The sequence below is a fragment of the Marmota flaviventris genome, chromosome 10 (genome assembly GCF_047511675.1).
Source record: "Marmota flaviventris isolate mMarFla1 chromosome 10, mMarFla1.hap1, whole genome shotgun sequence".
Classification (NCBI taxonomy): Eukaryota; Metazoa; Chordata; class Mammalia; order Rodentia; family Sciuridae; genus Marmota; species Marmota flaviventris.
The window spans coordinates 117,207,933-117,230,883 of NC_092507.1; the positions used below are offsets into that span (position 1 = coordinate 117,207,933).

A 22,951-nucleotide genomic window follows, 5' to 3' on the forward strand; every position below is an offset into this window, starting at 1 on the left:
GAGAATTTTATATCAAACTGAAAAGTCACTGTCAAAAATGCAGAAACTCAGGGAATTTAGGGCCCTTTAACCATTCTTGAAAAAAAAATTACTTCTTGAGAAAATCCAGCCCCTCAAGATGTGAATCAACATAAAGGACATATAATGAGGGAAACGTGATATGAAAATACAGACTGAACCTAGTAGATCAGAGTTTCCCAACCCTGGCTGCACATGAGAATCACCTGGGAACTTGGCAAAAATACCTGTCATTAAGCTCCTCTCCAAAGAAATTAAATTCAGAATTTCTCAAGTAAGACTTGAGAAACATTATTTTTTAACACATATTCAGGTGAGAATATTGTACCAAGAAGGTTGAAAACCACATATTTCGATTGTGAAAACTATGGTTATGAATAGAAAACCAGGGTTGGGGCTGTAACTTGGTGGTAGAGCGCTCACCTAGCACGTGTGAGGCACTGGGCAAAACTCAGCACCACATAAAAATAAATAAATAAGATAAAGGTATTGTGTTCATCTACAACTAAAAAATCTATTAAAAGAAAGAATAGAAAACCATTACAAACACTGAGAATTTAAAAAATATATGTGTAATGAAGAAAAATCATCTGGTCAGAAGCAGGAGAAGAAGTAAAATAACAATTATTTTCTTGTGATCACTATTATTTCATAATGGGCAACAAAAAAGAATTGACTTGACAATTTTTTAAAAATTAATGTTGCTTCCAAACAAATAATCATCTAAGGCGACGAACACACCAATTGCCCTGATCTGATCATTACACATTGTATACAATATCAAAATGTCACACTGTACCCATAAATACGCACAATTACTGTATGTCAGTTAAAATGGAAAACGTTTTATAAAATTAATAACAAATTTCAAAATTTCAATTTTATAAATCATTTCTGAGTATTTTTAGAAATTCATTAATGGGTTAGTAAAGTTACATGGAAAACTAACTAGCAGCCTGTAGAGTCACACAGGAGAGAATGAGTGAATTATTCAAGTGGAGTGACTAGAAAAAGAGAATAAATAATAAACATAAACCTAACTGAAAAAGGTATGAGGAAACAGATACTTATTTGCCCCTAGTGCAGGTGTTAATTGGTCCCCAACGTTTTAAAGAATAATTTATCATTATTTAAACTGTTCATATACCTCCTCCAAGAAATTCTACTTCTAAGAATTTATCCTAATGCATGCACAAATATATAATGATATATCTACAGGATCACTTAATGCAGTACTACACAAACATTTTAAAATTATGACCTAAACATTCATTCAGAAAGAATTGCTTAAGTATATTATAGTAAATCAACACAATGGAATATTCCGAGGTTTGTAAAGTAGGTAATATCTGTACAGAATTTTACATACATAAGAGTTGCACTTTATTGTATATAAAGAAATATACTTTGAGGCTGGGGTTATAGCTCAGCGGTAGAGTACTTGCCTTGCACTTGTGAGGTATTAGGTTTGATTCTCAGCACCACATAAAAAATCAATAAATAAAATAAGTAAAGATATTGTGTCCACCTTTAAAAAAATTCTAATATATATATATATATATATATATATACACACAATATATATAAACTTGGTTCTTTTAAGTGAATGGTGCAGATCGTTCGTAAATACCACAGAAAGAGGCTCAGGGTAGGTTGCTAAGGCAGAAAGCAGGTTGCGGAAGAGTGTGTATTGTGATCCCCTGCCTGTGGTTTTCACTGTATTTATGTGTTGTTGTGAGTAAGTGTGTTTGTACATAGAAACGGCTTAGAAAGTTATTAACACATACGCAACTGAGGAAATCTCTGAAAAATAAAAATAAGATAAATGATAGAATGTTTCTTATTTATTTTATATAATTCTGTAAATTTAACATTATTTTAGTGGAGAACTGTTTGAAATTTTTTTAAGAAGACACTAATGTCAGCTAACATGTTTTCTCTCCTCAGTTGCATTGTCCCGCCCTGTCCTTACACGCAGAGCTCCCATGTCACAGCCTGTGGTGGGGGACGTGATGGAGCTTCACTGCGAGGCCCTGAGCGGCTTACTCCCAATCACATACACATTTTACCATGACGATATCACCCTGGGGAGAAGAGTGGCCTACTCTAGAGGAGGAGTGTCTTTCAGACTCTCTGTGACTGCAGAACATTCTGGAAACTACTTCTGTAAAGCCAGCAATAGTGCTCAGACCCAACACAGTGACACAATGACACTCACTGTCAGTAAGTTGACCTTTCCCACTAACAGCAGCAGAAGGAGCAGACCGTAGCCCACCAGACCATGTAGGCGAGACTGGAGCTCAGAAGCACCCCCTGGGGGCTGTCATGGCAGGCCTGCTGCCTGCACAGCCACATGGAGAGCAGGTGTGCCTGGATTCTACAGGTGGAGGAGCGTGCACCTTCCTTTCTCAGCTGTACCTTCCTTTCCCAGCTGCACCTTCCTTTCCCAGCTGGACTTTCCTTTCTCCAGCTGTTCTTTGATTTCTCCAGCTGTACCTTTCTATCTCTAGCTATACTTTCCTTTTTCCACCTGTACTTTCCATTCTCCACCTGTACTTCCCTTTCTCTAGCTGTACTTTCCTTACTCGAGCTGTTCTTTCCTTTTTCTAGTTGGAGAATTATTTCTGAAACTGTACTATACTTGCTATAGGTGTTCTTCCCTTTCTCCAGCTGTACTTTTCTTTCTCTAGCTGTACTTTTCTTTCTCCAGGTGTACTTTACTTTCTCTAGCTGTACTTTCCTTTCTCCAGCTGTACTTTACTTTCTCTAGCTGTACTTTCCTTTCACTATCTTTACTCTCCTTTCTCTAGCTGTACTTTCCTTTCTCCAGCTGTACTTTTCTTTCTCCAGCTGTAATATCCTTTCTCCAGCTGTACTCTCCTTTCTCTAGCTGTACTTTCCTTGCTCTAGCTGTACTTTCCTTTTTTCTTTCTCTAGCTGTACTTTCTTTTCTATAGCTGTACTTTTCTTTCTCCAGCTGTACCTTCCTTTCTCCAGCTGTACTTTCTTTTCTATAGATATACTTTTCTTTCTCCAGCTTTATTTTCCTTTCTCTATCTGTACTTTACTTTCTCCAGCTGTACTTTCCTTTCTCCAGCTGTACTTTCCTTTCTCCACCTGTATTGCCTTTCTCCAGCTGTACTTTCTTTTCTATAGCTGTACTTTACTTTCTCCAGCTGTACTTTCTTTTCTATAGCTGTACTTTACTTTCTCCAGCTGTATTTCCTTTCTCCAGCTGTACTTTCTTTTCTATAGCTGTACTCTCCTTTCTCTATCTGTACTTTCCTTTCTCCAGCTGTACTTTCCTTTCTCCAGCGGTTCTTTCCTTTCTCCAGCTACACTTTTATTACTCTAGCTGTACTTTTTATTACTAGGAGTGCTCTGAAGCCATTGTTATGAAAACGCACAAATTTCTCCCTAGCTTCTCCTGCACCTCTGTCAGAGCAACCTGGGTCCCATCCAGGACCCCTGCAAGGAAATTTTCCAACTTTCCTACTCTTGCTTTTTTACATGTCCCTTTCCATTCAGCAATATCACCAAGTCCCACTGTCATGAGCTGAGCATCTGGTCGCATCTCACTGATCCACCTCCACCCATTGCTTCACCATGGATAATTTGAGAAAAGACTCAGCTACCAGGCTGTACCACAGAGATCACCAAAGACCTCCATGTATTTAGATCCCTTAACCATTTTCATCCCACCATCATTTTATGACTCTAATGACCACATGTCTATGTCCATGACCAACACCATGGCCTGTCCTTTTCCCACATCCATCATCCACTCCACATATACACAGGCCTCCAACCCTAAAAGACCATTTTAAGCACTTACTACTCACCATGACCTCCAGCCCTTCCAGCAACTTCTTCTGTCACTACTGTCCTCAGACCTCAACAGAACTCCCAGTTCAATCACTCTCCTAATCCCTCCCTAATCCACCTGCCAAGAACGCCCCCCCCTTGATTCCTACGATCAAGTTCAGTATTTGTCTATCTCTCCACCCAGTCAGTAACTATGCCCCCTTTCCCCCAGGTATGGAGCAGGGGATTCTTCTCCCGGTGTCAGTGAACATTTCCATTTGATCTCTACATTCCATCCTCTCATGCATCCTCAGAACCTTCATGAAACCAACTATCCCTTTCTCACTCATGACTCTCTGCATCTCTCCTCATAGGCTCCTTCCATGGGCATTTGACTTGCTCCATTTCTCTCACAGCTAGAAACACCATTGCTTGATCCTGCTCCATCCACTGCTCATGATGCCTCCTTCATCCAAATCCACAAGGCAGAAACTCAGGGGTGTTCCTTGAATCCTCTCTATCTCTATTGCCACCATCCTAGTCAGAGCCTTCATCATTTCAACTACTTCAATGACATTTAACTACTCCTCAATTTCACATCTGCCCCCACTACTGTCCTTTTTGCATAACAAGGTCAAAATTCTCATACCATTGCTTAGTGAAGAAGGATCAAAATCCTCAGCATGGCGTGGGAAGCCCTGCCTGGCTCTCCAGCCTTCCCTCAGTGCTACCCCCACCTATGCCCACATTCTTCCCAACCCAGAACCTTTGCACATACTGTCTACCTGCCTCATGTCCTCTTTCCTCCCTCTTCCCATGGTTAATTTCAAAAGCCATGAGACACTTCCCCTGACTCATCTGTGCTAGATCCAGTCCCAGTATTCAACCTTTCTTAGCACCTGATCTTTGGTTTCAATTATCAATGCTTTGACTCTAAATTTCTGTTTTGTTCAGTTTCTGCCTACCATTTCCCTTGCATTGGAAGCTCTGAGAGCAGGGTCTATGTCTTTCTCACCATTGAATATCCATTAGATACAGCCATTGTTAGAACTTATGGATACCTTGTATTCAGTAATTTGTGAATAATTAAATATAAAAATGAACAAATACACTGCAATGCCCATCCTCTTGTGAGTCCTGTTTCTAATGTAGCCCAGACTCAATTCCATCCCTGGTTATATATGCAACAGCTCTCTCCTCTTCTTCATTTTCTGTTGAGCTGGTTTCTCCATCTCCCTTTCATCATTTGACTTATCAGATGCACAGGTTTCAATTTCATCCCTTTAGATTCCTCAAATATGCTTGGGTTTGTACATCTCAGTTCTCCAAACCACAGGTAAGAACTACACACATGTCAGTGTTTCCTGAGGTCTGAATAAGGTTCTGAGAATGTGTAAAGGATGAGCTCTCATTTGTGTCACAAGGTCATTAGAAAACAAGAAAATAACTTTCCTGTTTGAAATGTCTTTAGTGTGGAAGAATATATTCAATCAGAAAGGCTAATGGCTGTTTTTCCTCCCCCAGTTTCATTGTCCCGCCCTGTCCTCACCCTCAAGGATCCCAGCGTCCAGCCTGTGGTGGGGGATGTGATGGAGCTTCACTGCGAGTCCCTGAGCGGCTCCCTCCCAATCACATACACGTTTTATCATGAGGATGTCACCCTGGGGAGCAGAAAGGCCCACTCTAGAGGAGGAGCATACCTCAGTGTCTCTGTGACTGCAGAACATTCTGGAAACTACTTCTGTGAAGCCAGCAATAGTGCTCAGACACAACGCAGTGACACAATAACACTCACTGTCAAAAGTAAGTTGGCCTTTCCCAGTAACAGCAGCAGAAGGGACAGACCATTGCCCCACCAGCCCCAGTAGGAGAGACTGGAGCTCAGTTTCCACAGAAGCACCCCCTGGGGGCTGTCATGGCAGGCCTGCTGCCTCACAGCCACATGGAGAGCAGGTGTGCCTGGATTCTACAGGTGGAGGAGCGTGCACCTTCCTTTCTCAGCTGTACCTTCCTTTGTCTAGCTGTACTTCCCCTTCTCCAGCTGTACTTTCCTTTCTCTACCTGTACTATCCTTTCTCTAGCTGTACCTTCCTTTCTCTAGCTGTTTGTTCCTTTCTCTAGCTGTACTTTCCTTTCTCTAATTGTGCTTTCCTTTCTCCAGTTGTACTTTGTTTCAACTGCTGCACTTTCCTTTTTCCAGCTGTACTATTCTTTCTCTAGCATTTTTTTCCTTTCTCTAGGTGTACTTTCCTTTCTCTAGGTGTACTTTCCTTTCTCTAGTTGTACTTTCCTTTCTCCAGCTGTACTTTCCTTTCTCTCACTGTACTTTCCTTTCTCTAGGTGTACCTTCCTTTCTCCAGCTGTACTTTCCTTTCTCTAGATGTACCTTCCTTTCTCCAGCTGTACTTTCCTTTCTCTAGCTGTAATTTCCTTTCTCTAGCTGTACTTTCCTTTCTCCAGCTGTACTTTCCTTTCTCTAGCTGTAATTTCCTTTCTCTAGCTGTTCTTTCCTTTGTCTAGCTGTAATTTCCTTTCTCCAGCTGTACTTTCCTTTCTCTAGCTGTACTCTCCTTTCTCCAGCTGTACTTTCCTTTCTCTAGCTGTACTTTCCTTTCTCTAGCTATACTTTCTTTTCTCCAGCTGTACCTTCCTTTCTCTAGCTGTACTTTTCTTACTAGCAATGCTCTGCAGCCATTGTTATAAAACCTCACATATTTCTCCCTAGCTTCTCCTGTTTTCTGCCAGAAAAACTTCGGCTCCCATCCAAGACCCCTGCTAGGAAATTTTCCAACTTTCCTACTCTTGCTTTTTTACATGCCCTTTTCCATTCAGCAATATCACCAAGTCCCACTGTCATGAGCTGAGCATCTGGTCACATCTCACTGATCCACCTCCACGCATTGCTCCACCATTGCTAAATTTGAGAAAAGACACAACTACCTGTTGTATCACAAAGATCACCAAAGACCTCCATGTATTTAGGTCCCTTGGCCATTTACATCCCACCATCATTCCATGACTCTAATGACCACATGTCTATGTCCATGACCAACACCATGGCCTGTCCTTTTCCCACGTCCATCATCCACCCAACATATACACAGGCCTCCAACCCTAAAAGACCATTTTAAGCACTTACTACTCACCATGACCTCCAGCCCTTCCAGCAACTTCTTCTGTCACTACTGTCCTCAGACCTCAACAGAACTCCCAGTTCAATCACTCTCCTTCTCCCTCCCTAATCCATCTATGAAGAACCCCCCCCCCCGATTCCTACCATCAAGTTCAGTATTTGTCTATCTCTCCACACAATAACTATGCCCCCTTTCCCCCAGGTATGGAGCAGGGGATTCTTCTCCCGGTGTCAGTGAACATTTCCATTTGATCTCTACATTCCATCCTCTCATGCATCCTCAGAACCTTCATGAAACCAATTATCCCTTTCTCACTCACAACTCTCAGCATCTCTCCTCATAGGCTCCTTCCGTGGGCATTTGACTTGCTCCATTTCTCTCACAGCTAGAAACACCATTGCTTGATCCTGCTCCATCCACTGCTCATCACACTTGCTTCACCCAAATCCACAAGGCAGAAACTGAGGGGTGTTCCTTGAATCCTCTCTATCTCTATTGCCACCACCCTAGTCAGAGCCTTCGTCATTCCAACTCCTTCAATAACTTTTAACTACCCCTCAATTTCACTTCTGCCCCCACTACAGTCCATTTTGCATAACAAGGTCAGAATTCTCATACCATTGCTTAGTGAAGAAGGATCAAAATCCTCAGCATGGCATGGGAAGCCCTGCATGGCTCTCCAGCCTTCCCTCAGTGCTACTCCACCTATGCCCACCTTCTTCCCAACCCAGAACCTTTGCACATACTGTCTACCTGCCTCATGTCCTCTTTCCTCCCTCTTCCCATGGTTAATTTCTAATGCCATGAGAAGCTTCCCCTGACTCATCTGTGCTAGATCCAGTCCCAGTATTCAACCTTTCTTAGCACCTGATCTTTGGTCTCAATTATCAATGCTTTGACTCTAAATTTCTGTTTTGTTCAGTTTCTGCCTACCATTTGGAAGCTCTGAGAGCAGGGTCTATGTCTTTCTCACCATTGAATATCCATTAGATACAGCCATTGTTAGAACTTATGGATACCTTGTATTCAGTAATTTGTGATTAATTAAATATAAAAATGAGCAAATACACTGCAATGCCCATCCTCTTGTGAGTCCTGTTTCTAATGTAGCCCAGACTCAATTCCATCCCTGGTTATATATGCCACAGCTCTCTCCTCTCCTTCATTTTCTGTCGAACTCGTTTCTCCTCTCCCCTTCATCCTTTGACTTATCAGATGCACAGATTTCAATCTCATCTGTTTTCAGATCCCCCAAATATGCTTAGGTTTGTACATCTCAGTGCTCCAAACCACAGGTAAGAACTACACACATGTCAGTGTTGCCTGAGATCTGAAGACGGTTTTCAGAATGTGTAAAGGATGAGCTCTCATTTGTGTCACAAGGTCATTAAAAATTCCTGTTTCAAATGTCTTTAGTGTGTAACAATATATTCAATAAGAAAGAGCTAATGGATGTTTTTCCTCTCTCAGTTCCAGTGTCCCGCCCTGTCCTCACCCTCAGGGATCCCAGGGTCCAGCCTGTGGTGGGGGATGTGATGGAGCTTCACTGCGAGTCCCTGAGCGGCTCCCTCCCAATCACATACACGTTTTATCATGAGGATGTCACCCTGGGGAGCATAAAGGCCCATTCTAGAGGAGGAGCATCCTTCAGTCTTGCTGTGACTGCAGAACATTCTGGAAACTACTTCTGTGAAGCCAGCAATAGTGCTCAGACACAACGCAGTGACACAATGACACTCACTGTCAAAAGTAAGTTGGCCTTTCCCAGTAACAGCAGCAGAAGGGACAGACCATTGCCCCACCAGCCCCAGTAGGCAAGACTGGAGCTCAGTTTCCACAGAAGCACCCCCTGGGGGCTGTCATGGCAGGCCTGCTGCCTCACAGCCACATGGAGAGCAGGTGTGCCTGGATTCTACAGGTGGAGGAGCGTGCACCTTCCTCTCTCCAGCTGTACTTTCCTTTCTCTAGCTGTACTTTCTTTTCTCTAGCTGTACTTTCCTTTCTGCGCTGTACTTTCCTTTCTCCAGCTGTACTTTTCTTACTCTAGCTGTACTTTTTCATACTAGCAGTGCTCTGAAGCCATTTGTTATGAAAACTCACAAATTTCTCCCTAGCTTCTCCTTGTGTTCTTCCAGAGTAACCTGGCTCCCATCCAAGACCCTTGCTAGGAAATTTCCCAATTTTCCTACTTTTCCTGTTTTACATGCCCCAATCCATTCAGTAATATCACAAGTCCCACTTGTCTGGAGCTGACCACCTGGGCACATCTCACTTGATCCACCTCCACCCATTGCTCCTCCATCGCTAAATTTGAGAAAAGACTCAGCTACCAGGCTGTATCACAAAGATCACTAAAGACCTCCATGTATTTAGATCCCTTAACCATATTCATGCCACCATCATTCCATGACTCTAATGACCACATGTCTATGTCCTTGACCAACACCATGGCCTGTCCTACCTCCACATCCATCATCCACCCCACATATACACAGGCCTCCAACCCTAAAAGACCATTTTAAGCACTTACTACTCACCATGACCTCCTGCCCTTCCAGCAACTCCTTCTGTCACTACTGTCCTCAGACCTTAACAGAACTCCCAGTTCAATCACTCTCCGACTCCCTCCCTAATCCATGTGCCAAGAATACCTCTGACTCCTACCATCAAATTGAGTATTTGTGTATCTCTCCACACAATAACTATGCCCTCTTTCCCCCAGGTATGGAGCAGGGGATTCTTCTCCCGGTGTCAGTGAACATTTCCATTTGATCTCTACATTCCATCCTCTCATGCATCCTCAGAACCTTCATGAAACCAATTATCCCTTTCTCACTCACAACTCTCAGCATCTCTCCTCATAGGCTCCTTCCGTGGGCATTTGACTTGCTCCATTTCTCTCACAGCTAGAAACACCATTGCTTGATCCTGCTGCATCCACTGCTCATCACACTTGCTTCACCCAAATCCACAAGGCAGAAACTGAGGGGTGTTCCTTGAATCCTCTCTATCTCTATTGCCACCACCCTAGTCAGAGCCTTATCATTTCAACTACTTCAATGACATTACCTCTCAATTTCACTTCTGCCTCCACTACAGTCAATTTTGCCTAACCAGGTCAAAATTCTCATACCATTGCTTAGTGAAGAAGGATCAAAATCCTCAGCATGGCGTGGGAAGCCCTGCATGGCTCTCCAGCCTTCCCTCAGTGCTGCCCCCACCTATGCCCACCTTCTTCCCAACCCAGAACCTTTGCACATACTGTCTACCTGCCTCATGTCCTCTTCCCTCCCTCTTCCCATGGTTAATTTCTAATGCCATTAGAAGCTTCCCCTGACTCATCTGTGCTAGATCCAGTCCCAGTATTCAACCTTTCTTAGCACCTGATCTTTGGTCTCAATTATCAATGCTTTGACTCTAAATTTCTGTTTTGTTCAGTTTCTGCCTACCATTTCCCTTGCATTGGAAGCTCTGAGAGCAGGGTCTATGTCTTTCTCACCATTGAATATCCATTAGATACAGCCATTGTTGGAACTTATGGATACCTTGTATTCAGTAATTTGTGATTGATTAATTAAATATAAAAATGAGCAAATACACTGCAATGCCCATCCTCTTGTGAGTCCTGTTTCTAATGTAGCCCAGACTCAATTCCATCCCTGGTTATATATGCCACAGCTCTCTCCTCTCCTTCATTTTTCTGTTGGACTCGTTTCTCCTTCCCCACTTCATCCTTATCAGATGCACATGTTTCAATTTCATCTGTTTTCAGATCCCTCAAATATTCTTGGGTTTGTACATCTCAGTGCTCCAAACCACATGTGTGTAATAACACATGTCAGTGTTTCCTGAGGTCTGAAGAAGGTTCTCAGAATGTGTAAAGGGTGAGCTCTCTTTCGTGTATCAAGGTCATTAAAAAACAAGAAAATCACTCTCCTGTTTGAAATGTCTTTAGTGTGGAAGAATATATTCAATCAGAGAGGCTAATGGCTGTTTTTCCTCTCTCAGTTCCAGTGTCCCGCCCTGTCCTCACCCTCAGGGATCCCAGCATCCGTCTTGTGGTGGGGGATGTGATGGAGCTTCACTGCGAGTCCCTGAGCGGCTCTCCTCCGATCCTGTACAAGTTTTATCATGAGGATGTCACCCTGGGGAGCACAATGTCCCCCTCTGGGGGAGGAGCCTCCTTCAACCTCTCCCTGATGGAGAAACATTCTGGAAACTACTCCTGTGAGGCTGAGAATGACCTGGAGATCCAGCACAGCGAATTGGTGACTGTCATCGTCACAGGTGAGCCTGCTGTGCCCACCAGCAGCACAAGCGAGACCTGCCTGTGCCTTCCCTTCCAACAGCACCAAATGAAGGTGCAGCGCTCCTCGGGCTCCTGTCTGGTTGCCTTCCCAGCCTCTTCCTGTCTGCAGAGCCCCTGTTTGAACATCTGAGGTCCCTCCTGAGGTAGAGTTTCAGGAAGCCCGACCTTCCCAACAGCACATTTCTCCTTCAGTGTGATTAAAGCTCTCTCTGAAAATACTGAGAAGACATTTTTTACAACACAGACCCCATCCTGACCTGATATTATGATACAAAGGAAATGCCCAAGAATTCTGAGGATAGGTTTCTCTGCTTCTCCCAAATATTAGACCCTTCCCTGCCTGGGTCCTTCTCTCCATGACTTCCAAGAAGTTTCTACTCTTGAGTTCACTTCATTCCCAGGAATAGAAATTTTATTCATATTCCATATTAAAATCCTATGCTAACATTAGCACAGCCTCTCAGCCTTTGGGTCCTTAAAGGAAGAGCACAGGTGACAGGGGCAGAGGAGGGGACAGCAGGATGACATGGGATTAAAAATAGCCCCCATCAATTAAATTTGTCTTCTCTAAGCTGTCCTTTCACCCCTTACCATTAAGTGTGATAACCAAAGGAAAACTGCTTCTTTTGAGCTTTTAATCTGTTTGGCGATGACCTTTAAAACCTTGTTTAGGGAGACCTAGGGTAAAGAAAGAGTCTGCTTAGGGCTGTTAAGATGAATGTTCTAGACTTGGCTTTAAAGATTAACTTCCTATATGACCTTTACCAAGCATCTTTCCTATACTGACCTCAGTTTCCTCACCCGTAAAGTGGGAAATCCGGCTAGATGGAAATCGTGTCATAATTTCCCTGTCCTAGATGGAAATTGTGCCGTAATTTCCCATAATTTCCTGGGCAGGGAATATAGAACATACAGACACAAAGTTTCCTAGAAGGATTCATGCAAAAGGAGAAGAGGGTTGTCCCTACCTCCGGGATACGTCCCAGGAACGGGAGACTATGCTATGGTATACGAGCACCCCCTGAGTCAGGTAAAGCCAAACATAGGTTTACACTCTTGGTCTTTCTTGGCTGAATTGCTAGGTATCTTGAGGATTAGAGACAAAGTTAAATAAACAGGATAATTTGGGACTGCTAGCTCAGGATCCAGTCTCTACTCGAGGTAGCCAGTGCAGTGATCTCTAAGTCACCGGGAGGTGAGCTGATTTGAGGTGTGGTTTCTCCCATTCAGCCAGTTCATTTGTTCTCTGCTCTATGTTCTCTCCTGTCCCAGTAGCACCTGCCTCAGTCCTCTGAACTGGGACTGTTGATCATCCTTCTTCCCTTGTTCCTATGATTCCCTGGCACAAACACCTGTTATTCTGCTGCTATTATCAACCTAGCTAAAGAGTTTCCTGAACATCCTGGATAAATTGTGTCTGAGTTCCAGAGCTAGGACCCAAGTCATGGAGAACAGCAACCACCCAGAAGAGCAGACTGGGAGGCAGTTTCTCTTCTCTATGACGTGTGTCCTAGTTTCAAGATCCATATCATGAAATTTTATCTGAATGTTAAAAAATCCAGTATTACAAAAGGACCAACGTTGTAAAGGCCTACTTCTTTCTTTCTTTCTTTTTAAAATGTATTTGTTCTTTCTAGATATACATGGCAGTAGAGTGTATTTTGGCATATTATACATACATAGAATTAGTATAACTTAATCAGATAGGTCTGATTCATCCTACTGTCTTTTCTATTCCCATCTCGCCTCCCTTCCCTTCATTCCCCTTTGTCTGTCCAAGGAACTTCTAATCTTCCCCTTCCTTGTTGTGACTTAGCATCCATATATCAGAGAAAACATTCTGTCTTTTTTTTGGGGGGGGGAACCAGCTTATTTCACTTAGCATAATATTCTCCAGTTCCATCTATTTACCATATGCCATAGTTTCATTCTTCTTTATGACTGAGTAATATTTGATTGTGTATATATACCACTTGTTTTTTTAATCCATTCATCTGTTATAGGGAACCTAGGTTGGTTCCATAGCCTGGCTATTGTGAATTGAGCTGCTGTAAACATTGATGTGGCAGCATCACTATAGTATGCTGACTTTATTTTTATTTTTTATTTATTTTTTTATTGGTTGTTCAAAACATTACAAAGCTCTTCACATATCATATTTCATGCATTAGATTCAAGTTGGTTATGAACTCCCAATTTTACCCCAAATACAGATTGCATGCTGACTTTAAGTCCTTTATATAAACCGAAGAGTGGGATAACTGGGTCAAATAGTGGTTCCATCCCAAGTTTCCTAAGGAATCTTCATACTTTTTCCGGAGTGGTGGTACCAATTTGTAGTTCCAACAGCAATGTATAAGTGAACACAAAGGTCTCTTTCCAACTTCTCTTCTCCTAGATATAACTACCTGTTAACTGTTTCATGAGTATTTTCCATAAATATTCTATGAACATTGAGGCACAGAATATGTTTACCCAAGTAGGATCATATTACATATATAGTTACCCAACTTCCATTTTTCACTTAAAAATACACCTATGCATCTTAGCTAGGTCTTTCATTATTGCATTACTTGGTCTACCAGGTTATTTCTGATATTTAGCTATTATAGAAATCCTTATACAAACAATTTTGACCTACATTATGTCAGTATCCCTAAAGGAGATGGTCCTAGAAGTAGTTTTGCTGGGTCAAGCTTTCAAAGTGTTTTAAATTTGGTAGATATTTCCAAATTGTCAAAAAAGTGTCTTAAATTTGCTTTTTCACCTAGTCAGTAGCAAGGTGCCTGTTTACCTTGTAGGTATTATCCATCCATTTGGGCTGTGCCAATCGGGTGAGAAGGAAAAGGAATTGTATTCAGGTTGTTTTTACTTGCATACATGTAATGTATTCATAATGAAGATAAAAGTCTTTTTATATTTACTGACTATTTGAAGTTTCCATCACTTTCTACATTTTTCTATTGAATATTACTGTACATGAAAAGGTATTTATGGATCAAAGTCATTAACTATGGCTTGTTTTAATCCATTTTCAGAGACTGAGCTCTAACTTTTTCCGTTTGTTTGTAATACTTTTCTTTTTCTTACAAATATGTTAGAAGCAGAAACTGCCATGGACATTTTGTTTTGTCTCAGTTCCAGTGTCCCGCCCTGTGCTCACCCTCAGGGCTCCCAGGGCCCAGGCTGAGGTGGGGGACGTGGTGGAGTTTCACTGCGAGGCCCTGAGGGGCTCTCCCCCGATCCTGTACCAGTTTTATCATGAGGACGTCACCCTGGGGAATAGCTCGGCGCCCTCTGGGGGAGGAGCATCCTTCAACCTCTCCCTGACTGCAGAACATTCTGGAAACTACTCCTGCGAGGCCGACAATGGCCAGGGTGCCCAGCGCAGTGAGGCGGTGGCACTTTTCATCCCAGGTAAGTTTCTTATGCCCAGGGCACAGGTGTGAGCCAAAAATTTCCTCCAAGGACCCTCCGGTCATTCTCATGGGCTTTACCAAGAGGGTGCTTCCCAGGTACACTAAGCTGGTAGCTCTATAAACTGATATATTTCCAAATGTTTCTCCAGTGATGGCACTTGTGGTGGGGGCAGGGACAAAGAGTATCATCAAATTCAGGGTTTATCTGCTGGCTCTTCTCTCACTGGCCACTGTCCATCCTAACCCTCAGCCTTGTCTCAATCATGGCAACGCACTGCCTCACAAAGCCAGGAGCCATGTCCTGTGCCACACCAACACCCGCTTGGCCTCAGGGATTCTGGGCCTCTAGGCTCGTCCTGTCTCCCAGGCCAGGCACCAGCTTCAGGGGTCAGAGCAGCTGAAGGCCACAAGCCTCTGTCTTGGGCTCACGCATGGGGTCTCCCTGTCAGGGCTAACGGAGAGCCGAAGTGGTCCTGTGGCCCCAGGAGTCACTGGGGGGTTGCTGGGGATGGTGGTCCTTGCTGCTGGCGCACTGCTCTTCTACCATTGGCTTTCGAGGAAAGCAGGTAAGAAGCTCCTGGCTCACCTCTGCTTGAGCCCATCCCTCCTCTGTCTTCCTTCAACCTCATGCCGACTGTGTGACCATACCCCAGGCTTTCAAAAGCTCCTCTCCTTCCACCCCACAATCCCTCTTCACCTTTCCCATTGGGTCCCCCAACGCCCTCTTTACCAAAACTGAAACTGCTGAAAGAGCCGTGTTAGTGGAGCAAGCCTGGGTGACATGCAGCTTATCCAACCCCCCAAATTGCAACATGCCTCCCTGGGTATCTACAAAGACCCCTAAGGGATGGGAAGAGGAGGACATCAACTCTGAGAAACAGAAGTGAAAAACAGAAGCCAAATAGGAGTTGGTAACTTGTTGATTTTTTTTTAAATGCACAGTATGTTTGTAGATGATAAAGTCTATTTTCCTGCCTTGCAGTTATTAAACTGCCTGTCATTTTTAAAGATCACTCTTTAAAAACTCCAAGTTAAAGGCCTACAGTTTATGTAGACTCCTATTTCACATTAAAACCATACTCCTTTGGAGGCCAGGGTCAGTTGTTTAGTAGCTTGGGTCCCATATATCACCTCCCTTGGGAAGGATTCAGACTTTATTGACAGCAATGCCTGGTGATTTCTATGTAAGTCTCCTGCGGCTGGCCCCCTAAGAAGGTCTTCTTTTCCTAAATCAAATACCTCTGTGCTTTCTTTCACAGGGGGACGGACTGCCTCTGACCCCTCCAGGTAAGACCTGGGCTGTGTTTCCATGTAGTTAATGAAATTCCCATGGGGTGTACAATGGAATTGAACCTAATTATCACCAAGAGCCCAGTTTCTGCTGTATGATGCTGAGATGGGTGGTACCCGCTTCACGTCGCCACTTCTGTTGGGATACCTCAAGGCAATTCCCAGGACCTTCCCATCCACCACTTTAACTGTATAGGTCTTCTTTTCACATCAAGTATCCATTACTTTTTATTTCTCAGCTCACATCCTTATACAATCACACCTAGCTCTTGGCTTGTTTGAGTGACCACTATGACCCCTGAGTCCATCCATGTCTTGAGATGACTTAGCTTAATTAACCTGGAAAGCTCTGGACTTGACCAACATAATCAAGACCTGTTGTGATGACAGCCAAAAAGATAGAGCCACATAACTTGGTCACCCAGTGAAGTCACTCTGCCAGCTGAAGAAGGGCCACTGTCTTGGATCCTTAAGGCTGACTTCAGTAGCCACACTGTGGCTCAACACTATCCCCGGGCAAGCCCTTGGTAGCAGTGGTAGCAGTATCCGAACCATCCAGAGTTCCTAAGACCTTTTCTGATTCTGATCTCTGTGAAAGTAGAGGTTCTGGAGCCTAGTTTGAATTTTGGTTTTTCCCCTTTCTGGTCACATGGTCATGGTCAATCACTTCACCTTGCAAAACCTCCATTATTTTTTTTATCTGTAGAATGGAGATAAAATAGAACTAACTTAATATTGCTCTAAGTACAGTGCTTGTTACATACCTGGTGGCCATAAAGTCTGGGAAAACATATATTATGAATTCCTCATGATTCGTAGTCATGAATATGATTCCAGGCTTGACTGCTCATTATGTGGTAAAAACTCACTGAGAGGGATCACCATAGCCACTGTGTCAGGCCCCTGGGAAACACCAGTGTTTCTGTGTCTCACAGGCATTCTTCAGACTCCAACCCCCAGGACCCCACCTACCACAATGTGCCAGGATGGATAGAGCTGCAGCCAGTGTACATGAATGGTGAGGACCAGGGACACGCCGTTTGGGCTGGGCCACAGGGTCGGTGTGGGAAAGAGCTGGTACCGGAGGTGAGGAGCCACAACCCACAGACCCAGAAGGTTTCGTCCTTTTGGACAATAAACAGGCTGGGGAGGAGGACAGGGCTCAGATAAGAGGCAAGCTCCTTCCTCTCCTCTGACACGTCAACTTCTCTCTAAGTAAATTCTAGAGGAGAAGACGTGGTTTACTCTGAAGTGTCGTGCCTCCAGAAGGAAAGCAGAAATTCAGGTAAGAGCAGAGGAAGCACTTGTTCTGGCCAACCTTCAACCTTGACAGCCTACTGCTCCATCTCCTCCTCCTCAGAAGGTCTGGGCCAGCCAGACACAGAGCCAGCTGCCCCCCAGCCTAGTTCACTGGGGCTTCTTAACTTGTGCCTACACTGTTTGGGGTTAACCCAAGCCCATCATATGGTACTGCTTTCTCTGTCCTCAACTGATGGCCTCAGTACAATCTAACTCAGTACAGAACCATCACCTTGGGTAGTCATTGAACCCCTCTGTAAAGCTGTTTGTTTATAAAATGGAGCAGGACTATTATTCTCTGCTGTCGTATTTTGGGCTTCTATACAGAATACTATAGACTGGTTGGCTTACAAAATAAGCATTTATTGCTCACAGTTCCCAACATGGTCAGGTTCCCCTCTTCCTCTTCCTGGTTTGCAAACAAGAGCTTTCTTGCTATATCCTCTCATGATAGAGAGATCATCTTTCTTGTGTCTCATTTTCTAAGGACGCCAATCCCATCATGGCAGATCTAAGATACATCTAAGATATATATATATGTGTGTGTGTATATACAAATGATCTAACATATATTTAAGATATAGATTGATGATTGATAGATTGGTCAGTAGACAGATAAATCCCTTAGAACAGGGCTATCTAGGGGTGTAAATAAAAATTGTGTATATATAGAAAGAGATCTTAGAGAGATATACATATATATGATCTAAGATATATATTTATATCTAAGATCTCAGCTGTATATTTCCTTAGAACTAGGATACAAATAAATATCTATAAATATATATTTATCATATGTATAAAAATCTTAGATATCCCTTAGAACTGTACCTGTAGCATATATAGATATAGAAAGACATAACTGTAGTATACTTGCATATGATAGAGAGTTTGTTTTCTTTTTTTTTTTTCAATATTTATTTATTTATTTTTAGTTGTAGGTGGATACAGTATCTTTAATTCCTTTTTATGTGGTGCTGAGGATCGACCCCAGTGACTGACGCGTGCTAGGAGAGCACTCTACCACTGAGCCACAACCCCAGCCCCGAGTTTATTTTCTTTATAGCACTCAGAAGTGTACCTGGCACACAGAAACTGCTCAACACATGATAGATGATAGAAATTATCCATCTAAAACCAGGTGCACAGTATGTGCCTGTGTCATATAGATGCATACATCTCTACAATAAGCCCAGAGGCAGATGACATGCTGATTCCCATCATATAGACTTGACAACTGAGGCAGGAGAGGTTGAGTGACTAGCCCCAGACCACCGGGGTGGCAAGGCAGACCCAGGGCTCCATCCCTGGGTAGACAGGACTCGGAATCTCTCTTCTCTGCTTCAGACAATGCTCCATAATATGTGACATGACTCTAAGATCAAGGGACTACCAAGGTCAAAGGTGAAGCCCTTCTTTTGAGAGCTTCTGGAAGCTCAGAGTGGGGAACAAAGTGTGAGGTGGTGCTGAGGAGGGGGCTGGTCAGCGCTCCAAGGCTGAGGACAGAATGGGCAGTTGCTGGACAGGAGAGGTCCTAGGGCGGAAAGGACTGGCCTTATAGCACTGGGCACAGGGACAGCTCTGAGTGGGCCTCCACAGCTGAGCACTCCCCTTCTTTCCACAGCGGCCTCTGCACACAGCCTCAGCCATCAGACGGTGAGTCTCCTGACCTGTGTTGCCTCACCCGGGGGCCCAACAGCTCTGGCCCCCTCCTAAGTGTTCCTTCCTCCTAGGACTCCTCTGTCATCTACGCCAAGGTGAAGAAGGCATGCACCCCAGCCTCCGGGCCCCACCAGCTGGCCTCCCCAGCTCCTCACAGATGAGTCCACGCATCTCCCCAACTGCTGTCTCAGCCTCTGAATCCCAGTGTTCTCCGTGGGGAAGAAGGAGCATTGAAATGGGAAGATTGAAGCCACCCCAGGCCACATCCAGCAGCTTTTGTGTCAAATGCTCTCTGTCTGCACCGAGCCCAGAACCCTGCTGGACTCCCACTTATTTCCTAGGTTGCAGCGTTGCCCTAGTGGCTCCTGTTTTAATCTAGTGATAGGTTGTTCCCAACTCGGGGCCCATTACATCTCCAGGCTTCCTTAGTGAGTGTCAGCTCGGGTGGGTCCTGACAGTCCTCAATTCCAGCAGGGAGGTCCTGCCCGCGTGGGTACACTTCTCAATTGCTATCAGCCTCCTGGGACGACTGCAGTAGCCTGCCAGATGGGAAGCACACGCCCCAAGGATGATGGACACCATATGGATATCCTTGTAGTGGGACTGCACTTTATGCTTTTCCACCTGTCTGAATCTCCAAGGTCACCTGACTTGAGACTAACTTCTCTCCTGCGCCTGTGCCAACATCTGTTCATCCAAGTGAGTGGAATTTGCACTCCGGTTCCCAGGTCTTCCCCAGCCTTCCAGGATGCCCAAGGACACGGCTAGAATGCATATTGGAATATATGCAAATTACCATTTGACTGAATGAATGAAGAAGAAACTATGGGTAATCAAACTGGCATCTGATCCAACTTAGCATGCTCCTGAGAAAAATTCAGGAGGTACTTCTGTTTCCTCTGAGCAAGAAATAAAAGAGAAGCAGGAGGGGTGAGGAATTTGGCTTATCAAGAAAGAGGATTTCTCAGACTTTAATGTGCCTCCGGAATACCTGAGTATCTTACGAAATTGCAGATCCTGGCTCCGTGAGGCTGGGTGGAGCCTGGGATTCTCTGTAACAAACTTCCAGGTGACGCTGATGCCACAGGTCCAGAAACCGTACTGAGAGCTGAGGTACAGGAGGCCTGGCTGCCCTCCATGTAACTCCTCGGGGGGCTTGCACACAGATCACACTGTTCCTGAAGCTGTCCTTCAGCCAGAGCACCACCAGCTGCTGTGGCATACAGAAATTCCCTGCAGCATATTGGGTTTTATCAGCCACCCTGGGTGGGGGAAGGTGGCTGCCGCCATCTTTGTTTCCCCACACTTTCCCATGAAGAGTGAATGAACACCCTATGCATCAACATGCCCTCCAGACCCTGCCCCTAGTTGGGAGGTGCTCTTCTCCATTTCCTAGCTCAGCCCTTCTGCAATTCCTTCTCCTGAAAGGCCTTTCCTATCACCTCCATCTACTGTAATTCTGCCCTTTCCCTAAGTCCCACCAGTGTCCACCCCACCATCTCTCCTTTGGGCACCTGTGGCCCTTTGACAGATTTGCAATTACCATTGTCAATGTGGGGAGAGAACTGAAAGTTGGTTAGGACAACCCTAATTTTGCAGCAAGAAATTGAGAACTAGAGAATTGGGAGGAAACCAGATGATGATGATCACATAGCCAGGTAGTAGCAAAGCCCAAACTAAAGTAAACCCAGGGCTCCCAACCCCCAAGACCACATTCTTTCCTCCACATCTCTCTTCTGTTGCAGAAACATGGGGCTGGGGGGCATTTCTGGTTCTCCAACAACTGCGAGAGGCCATAAAAGCAAAGCCTGACTCCAGCTGATGTACACACAGAGCCCAGCATGGTGCCTGGCATACAGATGGCTTTCAGTAAATCATTGTCAAATTGAATGTTGGGAAGTCTCCCAATGAATGCACATCATCTCCACAAATTTATCCATATCTTTACTGACTGACTCTTATTCCAGGGGAATGCAATTCATGTCCTCAGATCTCAGAATGCTTGGGGATACCAATAAAATAATTTCTGTCAGACCAACCTGTCAGTCTGGAGTGGACTTTTTAACTGTTTTTAACAAAACCAGCATTGCCTGCAGGCATCTGAAACTCAAGAAAAAAAAACTAATCAGATGAACCACAGAATTTTTTTCTCTCTCTCCTTACTCCTTCCCTCCCCCTCCCTTCCTTTTCCCCTTTCATCTCCCTTTTTTTAGCTGAAGCCACACCTCTGTCCCAGTCACCCCAGCCAGGAGACACACAGCTGTCTCTAGCTCTCTACACTGAATTGGTCACCTAGTCCAATCCATTCTGCTGTTTATCTTACATGTCTCATAAATCGTGTTCCCTCTGCCCCTGCCTTGGTACAGGCTCTTGTCAACAACCACGAGGACTATTGCAGTCACCTAAGACTGGTGTCCCTACTCCAGACTCTTCCACCCCCATTCATTCCCAATAGGATCCAGCCTGTTGATCCCTCTGCTGGGATTCCCTTGTTTTCCAGACAGCTCACTCTTTCCTGTGGGCACAAGGCTCTTTGCAGTTTAATTCCAACCCAAACTTCCAGCTTCATCTCCAGTCCTTCCCCACCACCACAGGAACAGGCACCCCACGCTCCTGCCACACACACACACACACCTGATTTCAAGTGGCCATACCTTTCCAAATCTATTCCAGTAACTGTTCCCTCTTTGTCTTATCTGTGGAAGTCACTTGTCCTCCAAGACCTAATTCCCCTCTCAGGGAAGCTTCACTTTTTCCCTCTGGGTCTCTATAACTTTTGCATCTATGTTTCTTATCATCCTTACAGGAGAGAGAGACAGACAGACGGATGGGCACAGAGACAGAGACAGAGAGACACAGAGAGAGAGAAACCCTCCCTGATTCTCACATCACGGCAACCCACAGTACAGGACTTGGTCAGTCAGATGCTCAGCTCTTAGTGGATAAATGTATAGAATGGGACTTTGCCTGTTTTCTCAGAGTAACTCCCGTAGCCCCAAGGCTGAGGTCTGCAGTTGACAGTTACCCACCATGTTCTGAAGAGGAGCTTCTAGATACATCCCACGGGACAAACAAATGGCACACCCACCCTCGGCACTTCCAGATCCTCAGGCATCCTTATCAGTGATGTGTAGGGTTCATTAAGGAGATGGTGACCCAGTGAGGGTGCTGGGCACCTGCCCTCCTGACCCAGCCAGGGAAGACAAGACTCGTGGATAACTGCTTAGAGAAATGAAGAGGGTCCTTCACCACTCAGCTCAGGAATCCACAGGCCCCTCCTAGCGTGCCCCTGAGCCCTGCCCACTGAGCTTTTAGGAGATCTTGACACGAGTGCCCTGGAGTTTAGGTGTATGAGGGAGAAGCATTTCTCACCACTCCTGATGTCCCCACCCTGCTGTGGGGAGGGATCCCATTATACCATACCCCTGGTCCCTCTCTGCCTTACTCCCCCGATAAGGAACAGCTACTTAGCTCCCTGAAGAGTCTGGAAAGAGAGTGTGGGCATGTATGGACCGGCCAGTCTGTCTCCCCCTGTGTCATGGCCAAGGGCATCGCACAGGAGTTTGTGTTCTCCTCTGTCCTAAGTTCCAAAGGACCACTTTTGGCTGCAGATATATCTCAGTGGTAGAGTGCTTGCCTAGCATAAGTGAGGCCCTGGGTCAGATCCCTGGACACCCTCCCCATCCAAAAAAAAAATGTTGAAAGGACCCACCTCTACAGATAGGTGCCTGCAAGGCTTCAAATCTTAAGAAACAGGGGAGACTTCAGAAGAGCAAATGCACAGGAAGGATAGACGTTTCTGCTACAGCCATGGCGGATGCTTTATGCATCAGTGGTATTTACCTGGCGTAGACCACGTGGGGTTTTTACCATGATTATTTGCAATAATTTATTTGGAACTGTCATCTGGAGCTGAATTTGATTTTGGCTACTGAAGGCCTCTAAGGCTCTGGCTGCACTGTTTTTTGGCAGGTCACTAAGACTTTGTCCTAGGGCTTTGGTGCTGAGAATGCACA

General features: G+C 44.6%; 1 protein-coding gene across 4 annotated transcripts in view; it reads left to right on the top strand.

Moving 5' to 3' along the window:
* Fcrl5 (Fc receptor like 5) overlaps window positions 1-20,973 on the top strand; it is a 32,702-nt gene extending 11,729 nt beyond the window's left edge. For 2 of the 4 annotated variants that reach the window (XM_071618294.1, XM_071618296.1), the window contains 11 exons: window positions 1,966-2,241; window positions 5,347-5,625; window positions 8,427-8,705; window positions 10,965-11,243; window positions 14,404-14,682; window positions 15,134-15,250; window positions 15,944-15,971; window positions 16,910-16,992; window positions 17,191-17,259; window positions 18,898-18,929; window positions 19,007-20,973. In XM_071618294.1, the coding sequence (XP_071474395.1) occupies window positions 1,966-2,241; window positions 5,347-5,625; window positions 8,427-8,705; window positions 10,965-11,243; window positions 14,404-14,682; window positions 15,134-15,250; window positions 15,944-15,971; window positions 16,910-16,992; window positions 17,191-17,259; window positions 18,898-18,929; window positions 19,007-19,096 (1,811 nt within the window). In that variant the 3' untranslated portion in view covers window positions 19,097-20,973. The remainder of the gene's footprint in view (window positions 1-1,965; window positions 2,242-5,346; window positions 5,626-8,426; window positions 8,706-10,964; window positions 11,244-14,403; window positions 14,683-15,133; window positions 15,251-15,943; window positions 15,972-16,909; window positions 16,993-17,190; window positions 17,260-18,897; window positions 18,930-19,006) is intronic. The other 2 variants (XM_071618295.1, XM_071618297.1) reach the window with 2 other exon arrangements.
* The last annotated feature ends 1,978 nt before the right edge of the window (window positions 20,974-22,951 follow it).